At 39.1% G+C, this 18,743-nt stretch overlaps 1 protein-coding gene across 1 annotated transcript in view; it reads left to right on the forward strand.

Moving 5' to 3' along the window:
* CA5B (carbonic anhydrase 5B) overlaps positions 1–16,870 on the forward strand; it is a 36,811-nt gene extending 19,941 nt beyond the window's left edge. The window contains exons 3-8 of the mRNA XM_080653916.1: positions 442–639; positions 7,894–8,012; positions 9,486–9,581; positions 10,101–10,163; positions 11,124–11,279; positions 14,003–16,870. Coding sequence (XP_080510042.1) covers positions 442–639; positions 7,894–8,012; positions 9,486–9,581; positions 10,101–10,163; positions 11,124–11,279; positions 14,003–14,182 — 812 coding nt within the window. The 3' untranslated portion in view covers positions 14,183–16,870. The remainder of the gene's footprint in view (positions 1–441; positions 640–7,893; positions 8,013–9,485; positions 9,582–10,100; positions 10,164–11,123; positions 11,280–14,002) is intronic.
* Positions 16,871–18,743: the final 1,873 nt, after the last annotated feature.

Here is an 18,743-nt window from a genome sequence, read left to right on the forward strand (position 1 = left end):
GTACACCTGAAACCTATATAATTTTATTAATCAATGTCACCCCAATAAATTCAATAAAAATTTAAAAATACAAGTAAAATGGGCATATCCCTAAAAAAAACCTTAGTTTAGTAGGTGGAGCCCAGGAAATTATCAATTCTAATCTCCATGCATTTTTCTTGTTATCATAAGACTATGTTGCACTTCGTTTAAGTGAAATTAGAAGGTGGACTGAGAGGCTGCAGTTTGACAAGACATCAGAGGCTGCTTCTCCGCAAAGGGCTCTCTGACCTGCCCACGTCCATGTCCTCTGCTTTAGTCAGTCCATGAAGCCCCTAAGCGGCTAAGTCCTGAGACTTCTCGTTTCCATTAGCCTCAACAGGATCTCCACAAATAGAACCGCCTGATGTGTGACCCAAATAAGGGACATCCTGATGGCAGTCCCGATGTGCTTTCTCCTAGTACACCCACTCTGGGAAAGAATGGACCTGGTCCCGGGGGGCGAGCGCCAGTCGCCCATCAACATCCGGTGGAGGGATAGTGTCTACGATCCTGACTTAAAACCGCTCACCATCTCTTATGACCCGACCACCTGCCTACACCTCTGGAATAATGGATACTCTTTCCTTGTGGAATTTGAAGATTCTACAGATAAATCAGGTGAGAGCCAGACTGGTAGTGTCATCTGGAGTTAAAGGCACAGTTTCATATGGGCACAGGCTATATCACACTGTCTCCATGGAAGCACGACCTCTTTTGTTAGCATTGATGGGACACGTTGGACTTACTTTTTCAATGTAAGTTTTTATGCATATTTTCTTCTAGTATATGTAGTATTTTTATTACTAAATAAGCATATTTCTAAGTATAGATTTATAATTGATATAGAAGATAGGGTGTGAAATTAAAAACTGTGTCCAAAATTTATTTTGTAGGGTTTATGAATATGTACTAATTTTCTCTACTTGTTGACTTTACAAGACACTTTTATGTTAAATAGTAACACTGTTTAATTAGATTTAACTGATCAGATTTCAATGCCTTTGAAATGGTGAAAAGAATATTCATGTGTGCATGAGGTTTTAGTCTTAACAACTAGCTAAAGCTAGTAGTATATTAGAAAAATGGAAACTCACATTCTGTTAATTTTGTTAGTTAAGCAATGTTACTTAAAAGAAACACACTTTTATTTTTTTAAATGTGTTTTTATTGATTTTTTTTTTAGAGAGAGAGAGGAGAAGGGAGAAGGAGAGAGAGATAGAAACATCAATGAGAGAGACACATCAATCAGCTGCCTCCTGCATGCCCCCTACTAGGATTGAGCCCAAAACCTGGACCTGGGCCCTGACCGGAAATTGAACCAGTGACCTCTTGGTTCATGGGTCAACACTGAACCACTAAGCCACACCGGCCAGGCAAGAAACACAATTTTAACAGATTTTAAAATTAAAACATTATATTGCTTTTGAATCTTTTTTTTTTTGTCTTCGTCAGATATAAATTAATCTGAATGATTTCAAAGTTTACCTGAAACTTTAGAGTGTGATGAATTCTATACAGGTTTCTTTTTTCTTTTCCTTTCCAAGCCAAATTTGATGGTATCAAATAGTCCTAATTACATTGAAATAATTATTATTTGAAATAGTGTGTCTTTTTAAAGAGAAGTTATCAACCTGTGGCAATTTTGCCACCTATTTTTTCCCAGGGACTGGGGACATTTGGCAATGCCTGTAGGCATTTGTTGTCACAACTGGCAGGTGGTGGTGTGACTGACATCTAGTAGGTCGAGGCCAGGAATGCTGCTAAACATCCTATAATAGGCAGGACAGCATTTATGAAGAGTTATCCAGCTTCAAATATCAATAGAGCTGAGATAGAGAAATCCTGATTTAAAGGAAATTAATTTCTTCTTCTGAATATGAAGAAATGAGTCTGTGAAAGTTCATAAATGAAGTAAAAGCGTAACTTAAAACATAAATACAGTGTTCACTCCTGTGTTTATCCTGGCTCGAGGATTCTCAACTGTATATTGGGTTTCCTTGCATTTTTCTAGTGATGCTCTGATACCTAGACATGGCCCTCTGACCAACTGCAAACAGACTGACCCTGCAATGGGGTTCATCTCTCTCTGGTTCTCTTCCCTCTGACATACTTCTTTGCTGTGATTCAGAAAGTATTCTAGTCTATCCTTAAGGGCTTAGGTGTCTCTATGTTGTACCCCATTTTTTCTTTCTCCTCCATGATTTTACATGATCCCCAAACCCTAAATATCTTAATTACATTTCTCAAGCTAGAAACTACTCCTTTTCTCCAGATTCACCAGTGTCTTCCTTCTTACATTTTTTAAACCCTAGAGTATGCCCCACCTCAACTGGAAGACTATAATATATTTTATATAAGGATTCCAGAAATCCTCAAAACAGGAAGCTGAAGTCCTGTGTTTCAGATAACCATCTTGCCTTAGAGCTCTACCATTACTCCTGTCGGAGATAGAGTAATGGACAGACCCAGTCCACAGAACACCAGCTGTCAGATGTTCACTCTGGATGCATAGCAATCCCCTCAATGAATTAGTATCAGCCCCAGCTCGTCCTTAGCAACCTTCTTTTCTCCTGAATGTTATTGGTGGGGTGCTCTCCATGTCCCCATCAGTCGTTGGTGAAAGTGGGCTTCTTGGGATGCTGCAAGAATAAGAATTTCCTGAGGCTCCCATGGGAAGATGAGGTATTGTAGAAAGCTTTATTGGTGAGGTAATGTTAAGGGGCTTTCTTTTCAAGGTCCCACCTCCCTCTGTCTTGCCATAGAAAAAGTCCTATTTTATCTTCAGCAGGGCTAGGATCAAAACCGTTACCTAGAGTTTCTGCTCCATATTTGCACGGTCCAGTCCAGCAACCGGCTAGCTTAGTTTGTGTTCCCAGCTGTGGTCCATTGCATGTGGGGGCCACATGGCCATGGGCCATGCAGCTTCTAGGGCCACATGACTCTGGAGGCACATGGCCCATACGGGTCATGGAGCAAATGAGAAACAGTAGTACAAGTGGGAAACAGGGGTGCAAGTGGCAAGAGGAACAAGAGAGAATTCTTTGTCTGGGGAATTTTACCCTTCCAAGATTTTTCAGGCTTGCAGTGGACCCACCCCTAGCCTATTATATTTGTTCCCAGATTAGACTGACAGGCAAGCACCTTCCCTACATCACCCTGACCTTACTCGCCTGCACCCATCTTCCCCTTTGTTGGACCCTTCCTTCCAGTGATTTTCAGGGAATGGAATGGTGGTTCCCTGGGAAGAGTAACGTTGCAGCTTTCTGGTGAAGCTGCCCAGATGACCATGCTTATAATGTCTGCCCTTCCCTTTGCTCCTTTCCTATTATTAATATTAATAAACTAGCTAGTTACAGTGGTAACATGAGGATTCTAAATAGTGATCAACCTTCTAATAACTTTGGTAGTTTAGGGACTATTGCCAATATTTTATTGCTTTATTGAGCTAAAATCCTTAGGAAGTTGTTTAATGGGTTTCTTAAGTGAGTCAATCCCAAGATCGTTCAAGGCAAATCGTTTTTTATTTTATTTTATTTTATTTTATTTTATTTTATTTTATTTTATTTTATTAAATATATTTTATTGATATTTTACAGAGAGGAAGGGAGAGGGATAGAGAGCTAGAAACATCGATGAGAGAGAAACATCGATCAGCCGCCTCCTGCACACCTCCCACTGGGGATGTGCCCGCAACCAAGATACATGCCCTCGACCGGAATCGAACCCGGGACCCTTCAGTCTGCAGGCTGACGCTCTATCCACTGAGCCAAACCTGTTTTGGCCGTTTTTTATTTTATTTTTAAAAATATGTTTTTGTTTATTTCAGAGAGCGGAAGGGAGAGGGAGAGAATTAGAAACATCAATGATGAGAGAGAATCATGGATCAGCTGCCTTCTGCATGCCCCCTACTGGGAATCGAGCCTGCAACCTGGGCATGTGCCCTGACTGGAAATCAAACCTTGACCTCCTAGTTCAAGGGCCAACGCTCAACCACTGAGCCACACTGGCTGGGCTTTTTGTTTTATTTTTCAGTCATGCTTTTCTCATTTGAACAATAGTCCCAAGAATTTTCATCCACCTATTTGCATGGGCAATCTTATATGGAAAAAAAAAACATTTTCCTCATAATAGCTCTCTAGATACCTACCAACACAGCAAACTGAATCATTCCTTAATCTTACCTTCCCTAGGTGAGTCAGTTTCACATTCTTTTTACAAAATGCAAGGAAGTTTGTAAGGAGGTTGCTAATTTTCCACTTGTTTTGTCAGGAAGGACTAAAATAGGTAACTCCTTTTCACTGTGCTTTAATAATTATTTTCTTTCAGATATCATTAATCTTTAATAAGTACCTAACTCTATCTCTTTTTCCACATTTCAGTGACTACCTCATATCTCCTGCTTATTCTTCACTGCTATTTCTCCATGCTGTTTCCAAATAATCAATAACATTCAAAGAGGAAGAAAGAATGAATGAACATAAAAAATAAAGAAACTTAAAAGAAAGCAAAGACATCCTAGAAAGGAAGTAAGGCGTGAAACAACTCTAATTCTAGAAAATAAAGGATCTAATAAATACTAATGTCTATAAATTTCCCAGAAAAAAAAGTAGGAAATGCTGCTACAGTGTGCTTTACAAAGAAATGAGGATAAAGTGTGCAAGGGAACAAGCTGGGGAAGGTATGTGACAAAAACAAAATATACCAAACCTTATGGGATGCAGCAAAAGCAGTACTTAGAGAGAAATTTATAAATGAAAATGCCTGTATTGGAGGAGAAATTTCTCAAATTAATAATCTACTCTTCTACCTTAAGAAACGAGAAAGAGAACAGCAAACTAAACCTAAAGCAAACCGAAAGAAGGTCATAATAAAGAGCAGAAATCAGTGAAATCAGAAGTTGGTTTTTTGGAAAGTTCAACAAAATTGACAAATGTTTGGCTAGGTAGACCAACGGGGAAAAATAAGAGAAGACTCAAATTACTAAACTCAGGAATGAAAGAGGGGATATCACATCACGATCAGCCTTACAGAAATGAAAAGGGTAAGAGAAGGGTTGTGAGCATTTCATACCACTGCCCTCTGCTGAATATTGTTGTGTTTGGCTCCCCGGAATAGAACACAGTTACTGATTTTAATGAGTGCATATGAGGGATGCAAAATATTGTGGGAAAGGGCACTGAGTTATATCGAGGCTGAGTCCTGTAAATGATTCCCATAAATTATCACCTTCACTGAAATTACTCTCATCAGCAATATCAGGCATTCAAGAGAAAGAGTTGAGTTCTGTTGTTCTCCGAAGGATGCTTCCTGCCCCATTTGGCTTCACTTACTTTACACTTATAGAAGCATCCCCAATGAATCTAAGTTCTCCTTCTGTATTTTTGGTCCTACATCTACTTTTTTGGAAAAAACAAAATAGTAGTTTTTAGTAAATTTACAGAGCGGTGCAGCCATTATTACAATCCCATTTTAGAGCATTTCCATCACCCCAAAAAGTTTCATGCCCGTTCTGTATTTCCTTTTATTTGTATGGGGCTTGTGTATTATCTTCTCCTTCACCATCCCTTTCTCTGTTAGTTCCCTCACCTCTACTTTAGGGAGGAAGGGGCAGGAAGAGATTAACCAAAGAACTTTTATGCATATATGTAAACCCATGGATACAGACAATAGTATGGTAGTCCTGGGAGGGGCGAGGTAGAGAGGGTCAATGGGGGGGGAGGGGACATCTGTAATACTTTAAACAATAAAGATAAATTTTCTAAAAAGCAAAAGAAGGGAGTGAACATTACATAGGCTGCTTACCTGACACTATGCTAGCTGTTTTATATTTCCTATCTAATTTTTACATATTTAATCTCTTCTCAGAGCACAGAAAGAACGAAATATCAACAATAAATAAATAAGTATATAATTGATATATATATTATGACTGCTCTGCTTTCTAATTCACTAACTTCTGTGTCCATTTTCTTCCCCATTTCTTGCCAACTGTACTTGCCCTTCTCATCCACGCATCTGCCCTGCCCGACTCCACCATTTTCCTTGCTCTTGTTGAGGTTACCAGTGATGTTTCAACTAACAAACACTTTACAGTCTATTTTTTTTTTTTAGTTCCTGTTTTCATGAGGATCTCCTAAGTGTCAGGCACTGTGCCAGGTGCTCATAATAGAAAGAGGAAGAGGGGATGGTTTTGCCCAAGGAGCTACAGTGTGGTGGGGAGACAGAACTGGTGGGACCACCTAAAGGGGGCGACCATTTCTCCTGTCCAGCCTACTGTCACCCAGTGGAAGCATGGTCAGGACGTCTCATTTTCAAGTTAAGTTGAAAGCGCGGATTTTTATGTGAAATCATCCAGATTTAAATGTTGGCAACGAATGTAAAAATGTCTTTAGTATTATGTGGGTGAATCCAAACACACCTGAAGACCAGTTCTGCCCTGCTCCCTTGAAGCCACCCATTGGTGACATCTCCTCTCTGCCTTGCTCATTGTCTTTGGAGAAGACACACACTGTAAGTGTCTAGGAAATTTTGCCAGTGTGTTTCTGGGGATAGGAGAGAAAAGCTTGCGGTCTCCTCTGCCCTGGTCACTAAACTTGGGACCAGAACGTCAATTGAATTAAACAGATTAGGTTAATTATTTGCCAAAGTCATGCTCACAATATGGAGCTGGCACAGAAAAATAAGAATTTTGAGGAGATGTTTTATTTTCATATCAGTACACTTTAGTACCATCTTCCTATTAATTTAGCGAATCATGTGGTATTATTCTCAGCTTCCCTGCACCCAAAGAAGTCATAGGTGTCTTTGCTCATTTCTTACAAAACTTCGTATTTTTAAAGAGGAAGTTAGGTAAAATATTTTCAAAAGCCAGTACAATACACAGAAGACCATTGTATGACATATCTAGTGTATTTGGTCCTTGGGATCACCGTACTCAATCATTTGTGTATATAAAATTCAACAAATGATGCGATAAATGCTAAAGACCATTACGATAGATGAGATGGATGGTTTTCATGTTGTTGTATTAGTTTAACCATGAACAGATATCACCAAGGCCTGATTAGATGGAAGTAATGAGAAAATAAAATGATTTAGCAAATTCAAGCAAAAGAAGAAAATTAGCACCACCCAAAAACTGAGGAAGGGTGAGTTGAAAAACTCACATCCAAATATTTTGCATATACTGTAATGTATTGATTTCATGAGTTTCAAAAAACATTAGTCTTAACCAGTGGTCGGCAAACTGCGGCTTGTGAGCCGCTGTTTGCCGCTCTGTTGACTAATGAGTTCGCCGACCACTGGTCTAAACCAAAGGTATTTATCCAACACGGTAAACCTAGTGGTGAAGTGTGTGGATGACTCACATTGTTCACTCTGTCCAAAGGGTGATGGGTGATAATTTTTAACTTGCAAATTTCCTATTCTATTTCAATGAAAGGGAAGGATATCTACAAAAATTGAAAAGCCAAGTATCAGTGCATAAAAAATAAATAGAATATCTTTTGTCCCCATATTTCAGTTTTATGAGATTGAGTTGGATATATATGCTGAGAGAAATATACATTTTACTATAGCCACAAAAAACTGGGCACAGTAAATGGAGAATATAAAAAATAAGTCAAGAATTGACCTTTAACAATTGTATATAGCTTGGACTGTAGTTAAGTCTCAGTGCCATTCAGAGTGCAGATCTCCCCCTTAGACATGTATTAACTGCATGGAAATTAAGTTTATAAACACTTGTATACAACACAGTGTGTTCCACTTAGGACAGTTCATATAGAAGTTTCACCCACAGATTCGGCCTTTCCCTCCACCTTCCACCTTGTGAAAAACTGTGCCCTAAAATTGTTGGATGTGTCATTTCAGTGATCAAGGGGGGACCCCTGGAAGATAACTATCGATTGAAGCAGTTCCATTTTCACTGGGGGGCCATCGATGCCTGGGGTTCCGAGCATACTGTGGACAGCAAATGCTACCCGGCAGAGGTATGTTGAGAAGCTCGGGAATAGTGACAGCTGCGGAGGAGTGGGGATAGTTCTGAGTTTCTAGTTTGAAGAAATGATCAGGAAGAATCAGGTGATTCCTATAAATCTAAATAGCTCTCTCAGGGGCATATTAGATTATCCCCAGTTATTACATGTAAAATGATAACTGCCCTCATCTCAAATAATATAGCTTAGATCAACCTTAAGATTACAAAATGGCCGAAACCGGTTTGGCTCAGTGGATAGAGCGTAGGCCTGCGGACTGAAGGGTCCCGGGTTCGATTCCGGTCGAGGGCATGTACCTTGGTTGCGGGCACATCCCCAGTGGGAGGTGTGCAGGAGGCAGCTGATCGATGTTTCTCTCTCATCGATGTTTCTAGCTCTCTATCCCTCTCCCTTCCTCTCTGTAAAATATCAATAAAATATATTTTAAAAAAAAGATTACAAAATGGACTTCTTTCAGAATTCTAAGCTAAGTTCAAACCATAGGCTAGAGCCGTGGTCGGCAAACTGCGGCTCGCGAGCCACATGCAGCTCTTTGGCCCCTTGAGTGTGGCTCTTCCACAAAATACCACAGCCTGGGCGAATCTATTTTGAAGAAGTGGCGTTAGAAGAAGTTTAAGTTTAAAAAATTTGGCTCTCAAAAGAAATTTCACTCGTTGTACTGTTGATATTTGGCTGTGTTGACTAATGAGTTTGCTGACCACTGGGCTAGAGTAAAAACCTAGGCAACAGTGCAGGACCACCACATCTAATTAATCCAAGTGAGAGATGGTGGGAACCTAAATGAAGAAATAGACATAAAGAGTGAGATTTAACAAGCATTTCTACCCTAAGAGCAACAGCACTTGAGGCGGGGTCCTCTTTAGGAAAGGAGAGGAGAGGAAAGGAAGGTAAGCATGACCTTGAGGGTCTTCCTTGGGAGGCTGGGTAATGAAACATTCATGAATGATGGATGAGGAATAATTTGTAGTGAAATATAGGGAGCACATAAGCACAATTTTTCTTCTAACAACTTTTTTCCCTAATTTAGTTTTGTGTTAGCTTTAAAAGAAACATATTTTAACTGGTTCTCACTCAAAGAAATGTGTCTTCAACTCCTATCTCATTCCCATAGGGTGAATCTATTTCTCTCAAGATAAACATCTCTCCTGTATATGCAAATGGATTTGGGATATGAGTGTTTCATGCAAATCAGGGCGAGAATGGACAAATGTTGCTCCCTCACTGAAATGTTACTCACTCTGCTATATATATTTTTTCTTTTATTTTCCTCTCCAAATAAATGTCTCTATTCCAAATTAATTTCTGCTGCTGCATACATTTCTTCTTGTTCTTTATTTTGATTCCATATGCTTTTCCCAGTGGCTTTATTATGAGTGAGGAAACGTGTTAAAATATCATGTTGAATAAGGCTATTTTTGATCAATCCTATGTGGTCATGTGTCAAACCAACTTTTAATGGTGTTTCAGCTGCACCTGGTGCATTGGAATGCAGTCAAATTTGAAAACTTTGAGGATGCAGTACTGGAAGAAAATGGTTTGGCTGTGATAGGAGTATTTTTAAAGGTAAGAAAACATTACCAACTTTAATTGATGTGTAGTATTCTAGGATGAAAAGACTGAACATTGCATGACAAAGTTCTAAGAATATTGGGATAAAAATAAACAATGGTTAAAATACAAGATTATTATGAATATATTTTAAATGGTGTAAAAATGCACGGTCCAACAGAGTAGTCACAAGCCACATGTGGCAACTGAGCGCTTGAACTGTGGTTACTTTGACTGTGGAACAGTTTTTAATTTTAATGAATTTAAATTTCAGACCTTATAGTTAAATGGAGGGGCACCTTTCCCTGCACGCATGCTGATCCTGTCAGCAAACAGCCTGCTCTTTTGTTCTGTTCTAATTTAATTCAGTGATATTTATAATATTCTAAATTACCAGTTTAAGTATAGTTTAAGTAGTATGGTTGGTTTGCTTTTATGGAATCACCAGGTTGTTAATTTTAATTCACATTCTGTTGTAATTTCACAAGTGAGATGTCAATTATTTTTAATATTTCCTCATTGCCTTTTCTTTAGCTAGGGAAAAATCATAAAGAGCTACAAAAATTGGTGGATACGTTGCCATCAATTAAGCATAAGGTAATATTTTTTTTTCCAAAAGCACTTGTAATATATTTTATGTTGCAGTCTCAGGGTGGAAATACTAACAAAGCCCTTTGAATTGGGAAATGTAATTAATTTCAGTGTAATTCAGGTTCTCTTTGAAAGTTTCCTAGACAACAGCTTGGCTTAGGTGCTGTTGTGTTGAGAGCACCCTGGCCCTCAGGGTACAGAAGGGATTTCTTTGGTGGGCACTGGCCACTGGTTTTGCTGCCATGCCCTGAGCATTCGAGGACTTGGGAACATAATGGGTCCCCCCCTCTGCTCCCGCCAACTGCTCCCTCTCAGTCCTTGTGGACACACTTAGAGCAGCCTTCTTGACTCTAGCTACCCTCCCTCAGGCAGGAAGCAGAGAAAAGTTGGACAGAAACTTGGCTTGTCCACCTCTAAATAACAATTGCCCATATCCTTCAGGACGGATACCTTTGTCCAGCCCCAAGATCAGTTGTTCAATATTCAGAATCCCAAAGGGGCTGCTCCCTGAAAGTCCATATGTTGTTCTCTTTCTCTTTCCCTCCCCATCTCCCCCTCCTTCCTTCCTTCCTTCTTTCTCACTCCCTTTTGAGTCTAGGATCCTGGCTCCTCCTAATTTGCATTGCATTTTAGAAAGGAGGATGCTATTAGTCTCTTGAAAAAGGAAGCCTCCTTATTTGTGCACCAGCCACCACCTAATGCCCCCCCCAAATTCAGAGGAGACCACCTGCCAGAAACTAACTAGAATGGAGGGAGAAAATGGGTTCTGCTGTGTTCCCACTGAGGAGTCTCAGAAATACAGAGTTAATTGCAGGCATGGGCGTGATTCAGTCCAGAGGACCTAAGGAGCTCCTCTGGACCACGGCTGGTCCCCAGACACTCCTAGAGTTGTTGCCTTGTCATCTGTTTCCTGGGTGGTTGTCATCACCATGAAATGATAGTTTGGTGACCTTTTCTCTTGGCCAGGATACCATAGTGGAATTTGGGTCGTTCGACCCTGCCTGCCTGATGCCCACCTGCCCAGACTACTGGACCTACTCAGGATCCCTGACTACCCCACCACTCTCCGAGTCTGTCACCTGGATCATTAAGAAGCAGCCTGTAGAGGTTGATCATGATCAGGTACATTCTTTCCATGTTTCTATATAGGAAATTCTAGTTTTCCTCTTCAAAACAAGCCTGGGCTCAAACTTTGGGATCAGTTTTTAACTTACAATGCTTATACATTTTTATTAAAACTAGAGGCCTGATGCATGAAGATTCGTGCAAGAATGGGCCTGCCTTCCCCTGGCTGCTGGCACCACTTTTGCTCTGGCCAGAGCTGCCTTTCCGCCTTCCCATGCTGCCCCGAGGCCCGGAGCTGCTGGGGTGGTGCAGAATGCCTGCGTCATCGCCATGACGACGATGCAAGCATCCCACCTGCCCCTAGCAGCTCAGTGCCTGTGTATGCAAATTAACCCACAATCTTTGTTGGGTTAATTTGCATACTCACTCCTGATTGGCTGGTGGGCGTCGTGAAGGTACAGTCAATTAGCATGTTACTCTTTTATTAGGTAGATGCGCTAACTTCTTGTCTAATTTAGGTATGAATTAGGAAATGCTTCAAATTAACCAGAAAGAGAAGTTAAAACTTAGGAAACAGCCTGGCCAGTGTTGCCCAGTAGTTGAGTGTCAACCAGAGGTCACTGGTTCAATTCCCAATCAGGGCACATGCCCAAGTTGTAGGCTCAATCACCAAAGGAGGGCATGCAGGAGGCAGCTAATTAATGATTCTCTCTCATCATTGATGTTTCTATCTCTCTCTCCCTCTCCCCTCCTCTCTGAAATCAATAAAAATATATTAAAAGAAAGAAAAGAGAACATCTTAAACAAACAAATAAATATATAAAAGGGTAACTTCTACTGGGTTTTCAGAGCTTCTCTGTGTCTGCAGTTTAATAAAAATAATCAGCTCAAAATAATCCTTATGCCAAAAGCATATTTTGGGGTCACAAATTCTGCTCCCCTTTATCTCCAAATGGAGGAAGCTTTTCTAACTATATATCAAAACCAGAAGTCATAAAGAAAGCAACTAGTGAATTAGCCTGTGTATTTTTTTTTAATTCCATGTGATGAAATCCATTATAAACCAATGGCAAAATACAGATCTTGTCTGCCCATGAGCCTGGGCTTGGTGGCCTATACATTTAATCTGCTACCCTATCCTTCATATTTAAAAATGGATATGACACTGAAAAATAAGTAAATAAAATAAAGAAACCATTGGGTCAGTGTCCTACATGGAGGACTTTGGAAATAAAATTTCAACGGAAAAAAAAAGATAGAGCTGTCATCTATAATCCTAGTCACTTATAATCTAACCACTCAGTGTTAATCATTGTTTCAGAATATCCTTCAGGTTTCTTATCTGTATAAATATACGTAGTTGTTTTTTTTTTTTTAAAACAAAATGGAATCATTCTGTATGAACCATTTTGTGCTCTTTTCACTCTGATGTGTGGAATACTTTGTAGATAATAAACATTATCTTCGGTATTATTTTTAATGGCTATGTACCAATCCATTTTATAGATCTAATGGTGTTTGGGCTATTTCTAATATTTGCAATTTGTAAAAAACAAAACAAAACAAAACAAAACAGAACAACCTCAGTTACTTGGACACATTCCTATCTAATGAAGGTATAATGAGGGTATACATGTAATTTGTAAGTAGGGTAACTGTTTGGCGCTTGCCTCTGGTCCCAATCCTGCCTCTGCAGCTCTACTGTGCCCCAGGTTGTCCTTCAAGCTATATTGCACCTGACTGAATAATGAGAAAGGTTGTGAATAGCTTTTCCGGCTGGCTTGAAGTTGAGTCCACCCCATAGTTGCCCAGAAAGGCAAGGTGCTACTGATTAATGCTATTGCCACACTAATGAACCCTTGACTTGGGGTTGCTCCTTCTGTACTGAGCTGCTGTGTCTAATACATTGGCCACTAGCCCCATGTGGCCATTTAAATTTAAATATAGATACATTCAAATGAAGATTAAATTAAAACATCACTTCCTTAGTCACACTGGCCACAGTTCAAGCGCTCAGAAGCTGTCTATGGTTTGTGTCTACCCTAATGAACTGCTGAGGACCTTGCCATCGTTTCAGAAAGTTCTTTTGGACAGTGTCAGCAAGGAGCATCCCAGTGTCCAGGGGCAGTAAGCAATCAAGGATACATTGTGTTAACAATTCAGTTAAAATTTGAGAAAAACACACACACACACGCAAAAAAAACAACACAAAAACATTTTTGGCGCCATTATTCTATGTACCAGGCCTTTCCTTTTTCATTCAGTGAGCTGCTGTTTTTTTTTAAATATATTTTATTGATTTTTTACAGAGAGGAAGGGAGAGGGATAGAGAGATTGAAACACTGATGGGAGAGAAACATCGATCAGTTGCCTCCTGCACACTCCCTACAGGGGATGTGCCAGCAACCAAGGTACATGCCCTTGACCGGAATCGAACCTGGGACCCTTGAGTCCGCAGGCCGACGCTCTATCCAGTGAGCCAAACCGGTCAGGGCTGAAGTAACTTATTCTTGGCAAATGGCCAATATGTGGGGGACAGGGCCTTTGACCCTGTAGTCCTTGGGTTCCAAGTGCCCGGCTGGTTTCACCACCTGCTGCTGCTCTCTTCTCCACAGATCTTCCTCCCTGTCCAATGCTGAAGGCATTTCTACCCAGAATAAGTTCTGCTGTGTCCAATTTTAGAGGAATGTTTCAGAGTCATAAAAATGAAAGTAATTTATTAATGCGGTGAAGCTGTTTTTTCCATTGAAATTATTTACACTTCCTGTTCGTATTTCTAGCTTGAGCAATTTCGGACCCTGCTTTTCACTTCTGAGGGGGAGAAAGAAAAAAGAATGGTGGACAACTTCCGCCCCCTGCAGCCCCTCATGAACCGCACTGTCCGCTCATCCTTCCGTCATGATTATATCCTCAATATACAAGCAAAATCCAAGCCATCGACCAGCCAGGCTAGCCCCTAAGATGCCCATATGTAGGTGGTGTTTTGCTTTAATACATAATAGGTTTTTAAAAACTGTTAACTAAGACTATTCTAAACACCTGCGTTTAATATTAATTATACAGGTGCATTTCTTGGTATGGTAGTGCTCCTTCAGTCTTTTATTGATAATGATGTTTATCACTGAAGTAGCAACAAGAAACACAAGTTTCTCTTAAAGCAATCTGTTGGTTTTTATAATGTCTTTTAATGTCTGACATTTTTGAGCTGTCTTTTTATATCAGTTAGTGGTTATATAGAGTTGTAAGTAGGGATGGCAATCAAAATGTTTAACCACTGGTAAGGCACAAACTGGTACTTTCTGGCTGAACATTGGCCATGATTTTAGGTACATTTTATTTCAAAACACGGATGAATTTTCTTTTATAAGGCCTTCTCAGTGAGCATATTTGCTCTGATCTTTAGTTAACTTACGAGTACATGATATGCTTGCTTACTTACTATCAATTTATGATACAGAAAAAATATTTTGTAATCCTAGGAAAACAAAGATTTACTGATATCTGAAAATCTTTTTGCATTTCTGAAGATCAGATATTTTACTTAAAGGCCTGATCATATAGAAAGCATATGCAGGGTAGAACATTTTAAAGAAAATGCTTGAAGTGCCTAGAACTTAGAATTCTTTCATGACATATTTATGGAAGTATTTTTCAAATGACTAGTAATATAATCTATAGTTTATAATATTATTTTGCATTATTTGTACACTGTTTCATAGACTATGATAATATTTTCCACAATGACAAAACAATCTTAGCTTCCTTTTAAAGCTGTCTGAACTTTATTGCCTTAGTTCCATGGTCGGCAAACTACAGCTCGCGAGCCACATGCAGCTCTTTGGCCCCTTGAGTGTGGCTCTTCACAAAATACCACGGCCTGGGCGAGTCTATTTTGAAGAAGTGGCGTTAGAAGAAGTTTAAGTTTAAAAAATTTGGCTCTCAAAAGAAATATCAATCATTGTACTGTTGATATTTGGCTCTGTTGACTAATGAGTTTGCCGACCACTGCTTTAGTTGATGCTCTGGGCAAGACAGATGATCAAAATAAATCTCCCAGTTTATACAGTGGCTTAGAAAACTTTTGCTACAGTAATAGGGGGAGAAACTTGGCAGACAGGCTAAAATCTAGGTAATTCTACATATTCCATGGAATCCATGCCACTGTTGCCCTTGCTTGTAAATATCTTGGAATGCTTCTAATGGCCAATAAGCCTGTGTTCAGACTCAATATTGCATTAATTAGTAGCATTTCTTTCATGAATATGCTAGTCTAGTCATCTGGTCTGCAAGATAGAGTTGGATAAATATACTTTAACACTACTGAACCATACACTGAAAAAAGTTAAGATGATAAGTTTTACTCTATGTGTATTATTAATTAAAAATAAATAACAATTCAGTAGGAAGAAAAGATAGAATTGAAGTTGTATATGTAAACTTAGGGGGATATATCTGCCCTAAAGAAGGTTGGAAGGGGGAGTGAAGGCATTTGCTTCTAGGGTGTATGCCTTTTCTGGGAAAGGGAAGCAAGTATACTTTGGGAAATGAATATACTTCTTAGAAAGATAAATGTGGGGGGGGGGTGTTTACCTCAATTGATCTGTTTCAAACCATACTTGTCTTCAAAATGATAAACACACAAGATATGCATTATTCCTCTCACACAAGCTTCCTTCCTAGGCCTCTTACAAACGCTTAATGCAAAATTCTATGGCTGTGAGTCTTCCAAATTGGAGCCAGAAGCAATGTATAGAACACCGGATTACCCTTATATCTTAGAGGTACAAAGGGTGTACAGTTGACCCTTGAACTGCATTTGAAATGCGTGGGTCCACTTACTCGTAATTTTTTTTCCAATAAATACGTACAGTACTGGAAATGTTTTCTCTTCCTTATGATTTCCTTAACGTTTTCTTTTCTCTCGTTTACTGTATTGTAAGAATGCAGTATATAATATACAAAATATGTATTAATGTTATCAGCTAGGCTTCTAGTCAACAGTAGGCTATTAGTAGTTAAGTTTGGGGGGAGTCAAAAGTTATACACAGATTGTTGACTGTACAAGGATGTCAGTGCTCCAAGCCCTGCATTGTTGAAGGGTTAACTATACAGGGTGGGGCAAGAGTAGGTTTACAGTTGTCTGTATGGAAAATAATACAATAATTAATAAATTTAAGTACAAGAATAAACTCAGTGTTTTGCATACTCACGACTGTAAACCTACTTTTGCCCTGCCCTGTATTTATAGGGTGTTTCTCAGTTTACAACTCCTGATTTACTTACGCCTCACGTTCTGGTGTAATTATTAACAGAACCCTATTCACTCTCAGCCATGTCCTGTATGTATGTTTGCATAATACATTTTTGGTCACCTTCTCTGCGGAGGTTATGGAAACTGCCTTGAGGTGTGGTTTCATGCATGCCTTAGTTATCTGCCCCCAAAAGGGATAATAGAGGTTCCCTGGCTACTGAGACACCCTATCAGGAAACATGTTATATCTTTTATGTCTCCAGAAGTGTTTTACTGGTACCTTCCTAGACCCGAAGGGGATAAGATCTGTCAAAGGGCTTGAGAAAGAATTTTGTATTGAAATTGCTGCTCATCTTCATTAAGTAATGCTAGATTAATAAAACCATCTTTATAATATTAGTATTTGTTGAATGAGCTTTTCTTCCTATTAGTTGCTTTGAGTATGGAATATGTCTGTAAAATCTGCGAGATATCCTAACATGTAGATCAGAAAGTGAATGGAAAACTCATAAGGATTTTACTAGCGAAGCAAGAATGGAAAGAACCACCTGCTCCCCCTCAGCTCACCTGTTTCTATGAAACCAGGGCATGATCTGCTGACATCACCAATAGGGCAAGCTGCCAGCCCCTTCCCCCTTTCCCAGTGCTACATGGGGTAGGGTAATGTTGGCTATTCTAAAACCAGGCATCAACCTCAAAAAAGTTTAGGACGATGTCTTTTTGGGGGACGTGATATTAGCAAAAATACAGTATTGTAATTGCTTTAGGTATTTTTCTTTGTCACTAAAAGAAACAACATTATTTACTTGATATTTATTTAACTTAATGTTTTATTGTATTTTTAATTCAACTTTGTTAGTTAAGTTGTTTCATATATAATGTTATTGATCAAAGTGGGTAGTTCATTTAAGGGAATAAGCTCTAATTTTACCATATAATTAGTACATATAAACAATACCAGCTACTTTACAGGTAAATAGTAATGCATTCTTGTGTTTATGGACTGAGTGTTTGTGCCTGCCCCCCATGCCCCCATCCAAGGTTCATATGTTGAAATCCTAACCCTCAAAGTGATGGTATTAAGAGGTAGAGCCTTTGGGAGATGATTATATCATGAGGGCGGAATCCTCATGATGAGGTTAGTGCCCTTATAAAGTTCCCCAGAGAACTTTCTCACTCCTTCCACCATGTGAGGACACATCGAGAATATGGCTATCTATGAATCAGTAAGGAGGCACTTAGCAGATACCAAATTTATTGGCACCTTGATCTTATCCCCCCAGCCTCTAGAACTGTGAGAAATAAATTGTGATTATTTACCAGCCACCCAATCTCTGGTATATTGTTACAGCAGCCAGAACTGACTAAGACATTGTCAGTATATATACATTTTTATTACTGTGTTTTTTTTTTCAACCAGTCTTCAGAAATGGTACTTCGGTTTGGGTTCTAGGTGGGGAGATCAATTCTGCCACCATTCATTCTCAACCACCTAAAGCTGTGTTGCTTTGACCTTATCACTAGACAAAAGACTCAAATAGTAACAACTATCACTGGATAGTTCTCTCCTCCAAAGAAAACTTTTAATCAGTTTTTACAAATCAGCATTTTTCATATTAATATGCATTCATAAGTAGTTTATCTTGCTATTTTAAGTTATAACTATAATCTGGATATATATATATATATATATATATATATATATATATATATATATATATATATTCATCCCTTGGCATAGCAATGAGGGTTGCAGAGACTTGAGACCCTGTTGTATGTCCTTGAACAAATTTAATACTGAAATTAATAGTAGGTAAAAATGAAATTTTCTGCCCAGCCAGTGTTGCTCAGTGGTTGAGCGTCAACCCATGAACCAAGAAGTCCCCAGATCAATTTCTGGTCAGTCAGGGCACATACCCAGGTTTCAGGCTCAATCCCCAATTGGGGGTGTGCAGGAGTCAGCAGTCTCATTGATGTTTCTATCTCTATATCCCTCTTCCTCTCTCTTTAAAAATCAATAAAAACATATTTTATAAAAAAGAATGAAATTTTCTTTCCTGATGTTTCCTGCATTGACCATTGAGTGAATCCTAATACCATTGTCCTACTAGAGCAAGAAAAAAATCTAATTGGAAGAGTCCAAACCTGGCATTCAGAGAGTAGACATTTTTTAAAAAATCCCTTTATGCTTGCAGTAAATAAAAAATATACTTATGGACTATCCTTTGGTCTCTTTATAATAACTAAGACATTTAATAATAGCATTATCT

This window comes from Plecotus auritus (genome assembly GCF_963455305.1).
Source record: "Plecotus auritus genome assembly, chromosome: X".
In the NCBI taxonomy this organism is placed as follows: Eukaryota; Metazoa; Chordata; class Mammalia; order Chiroptera; family Vespertilionidae; genus Plecotus; species Plecotus auritus.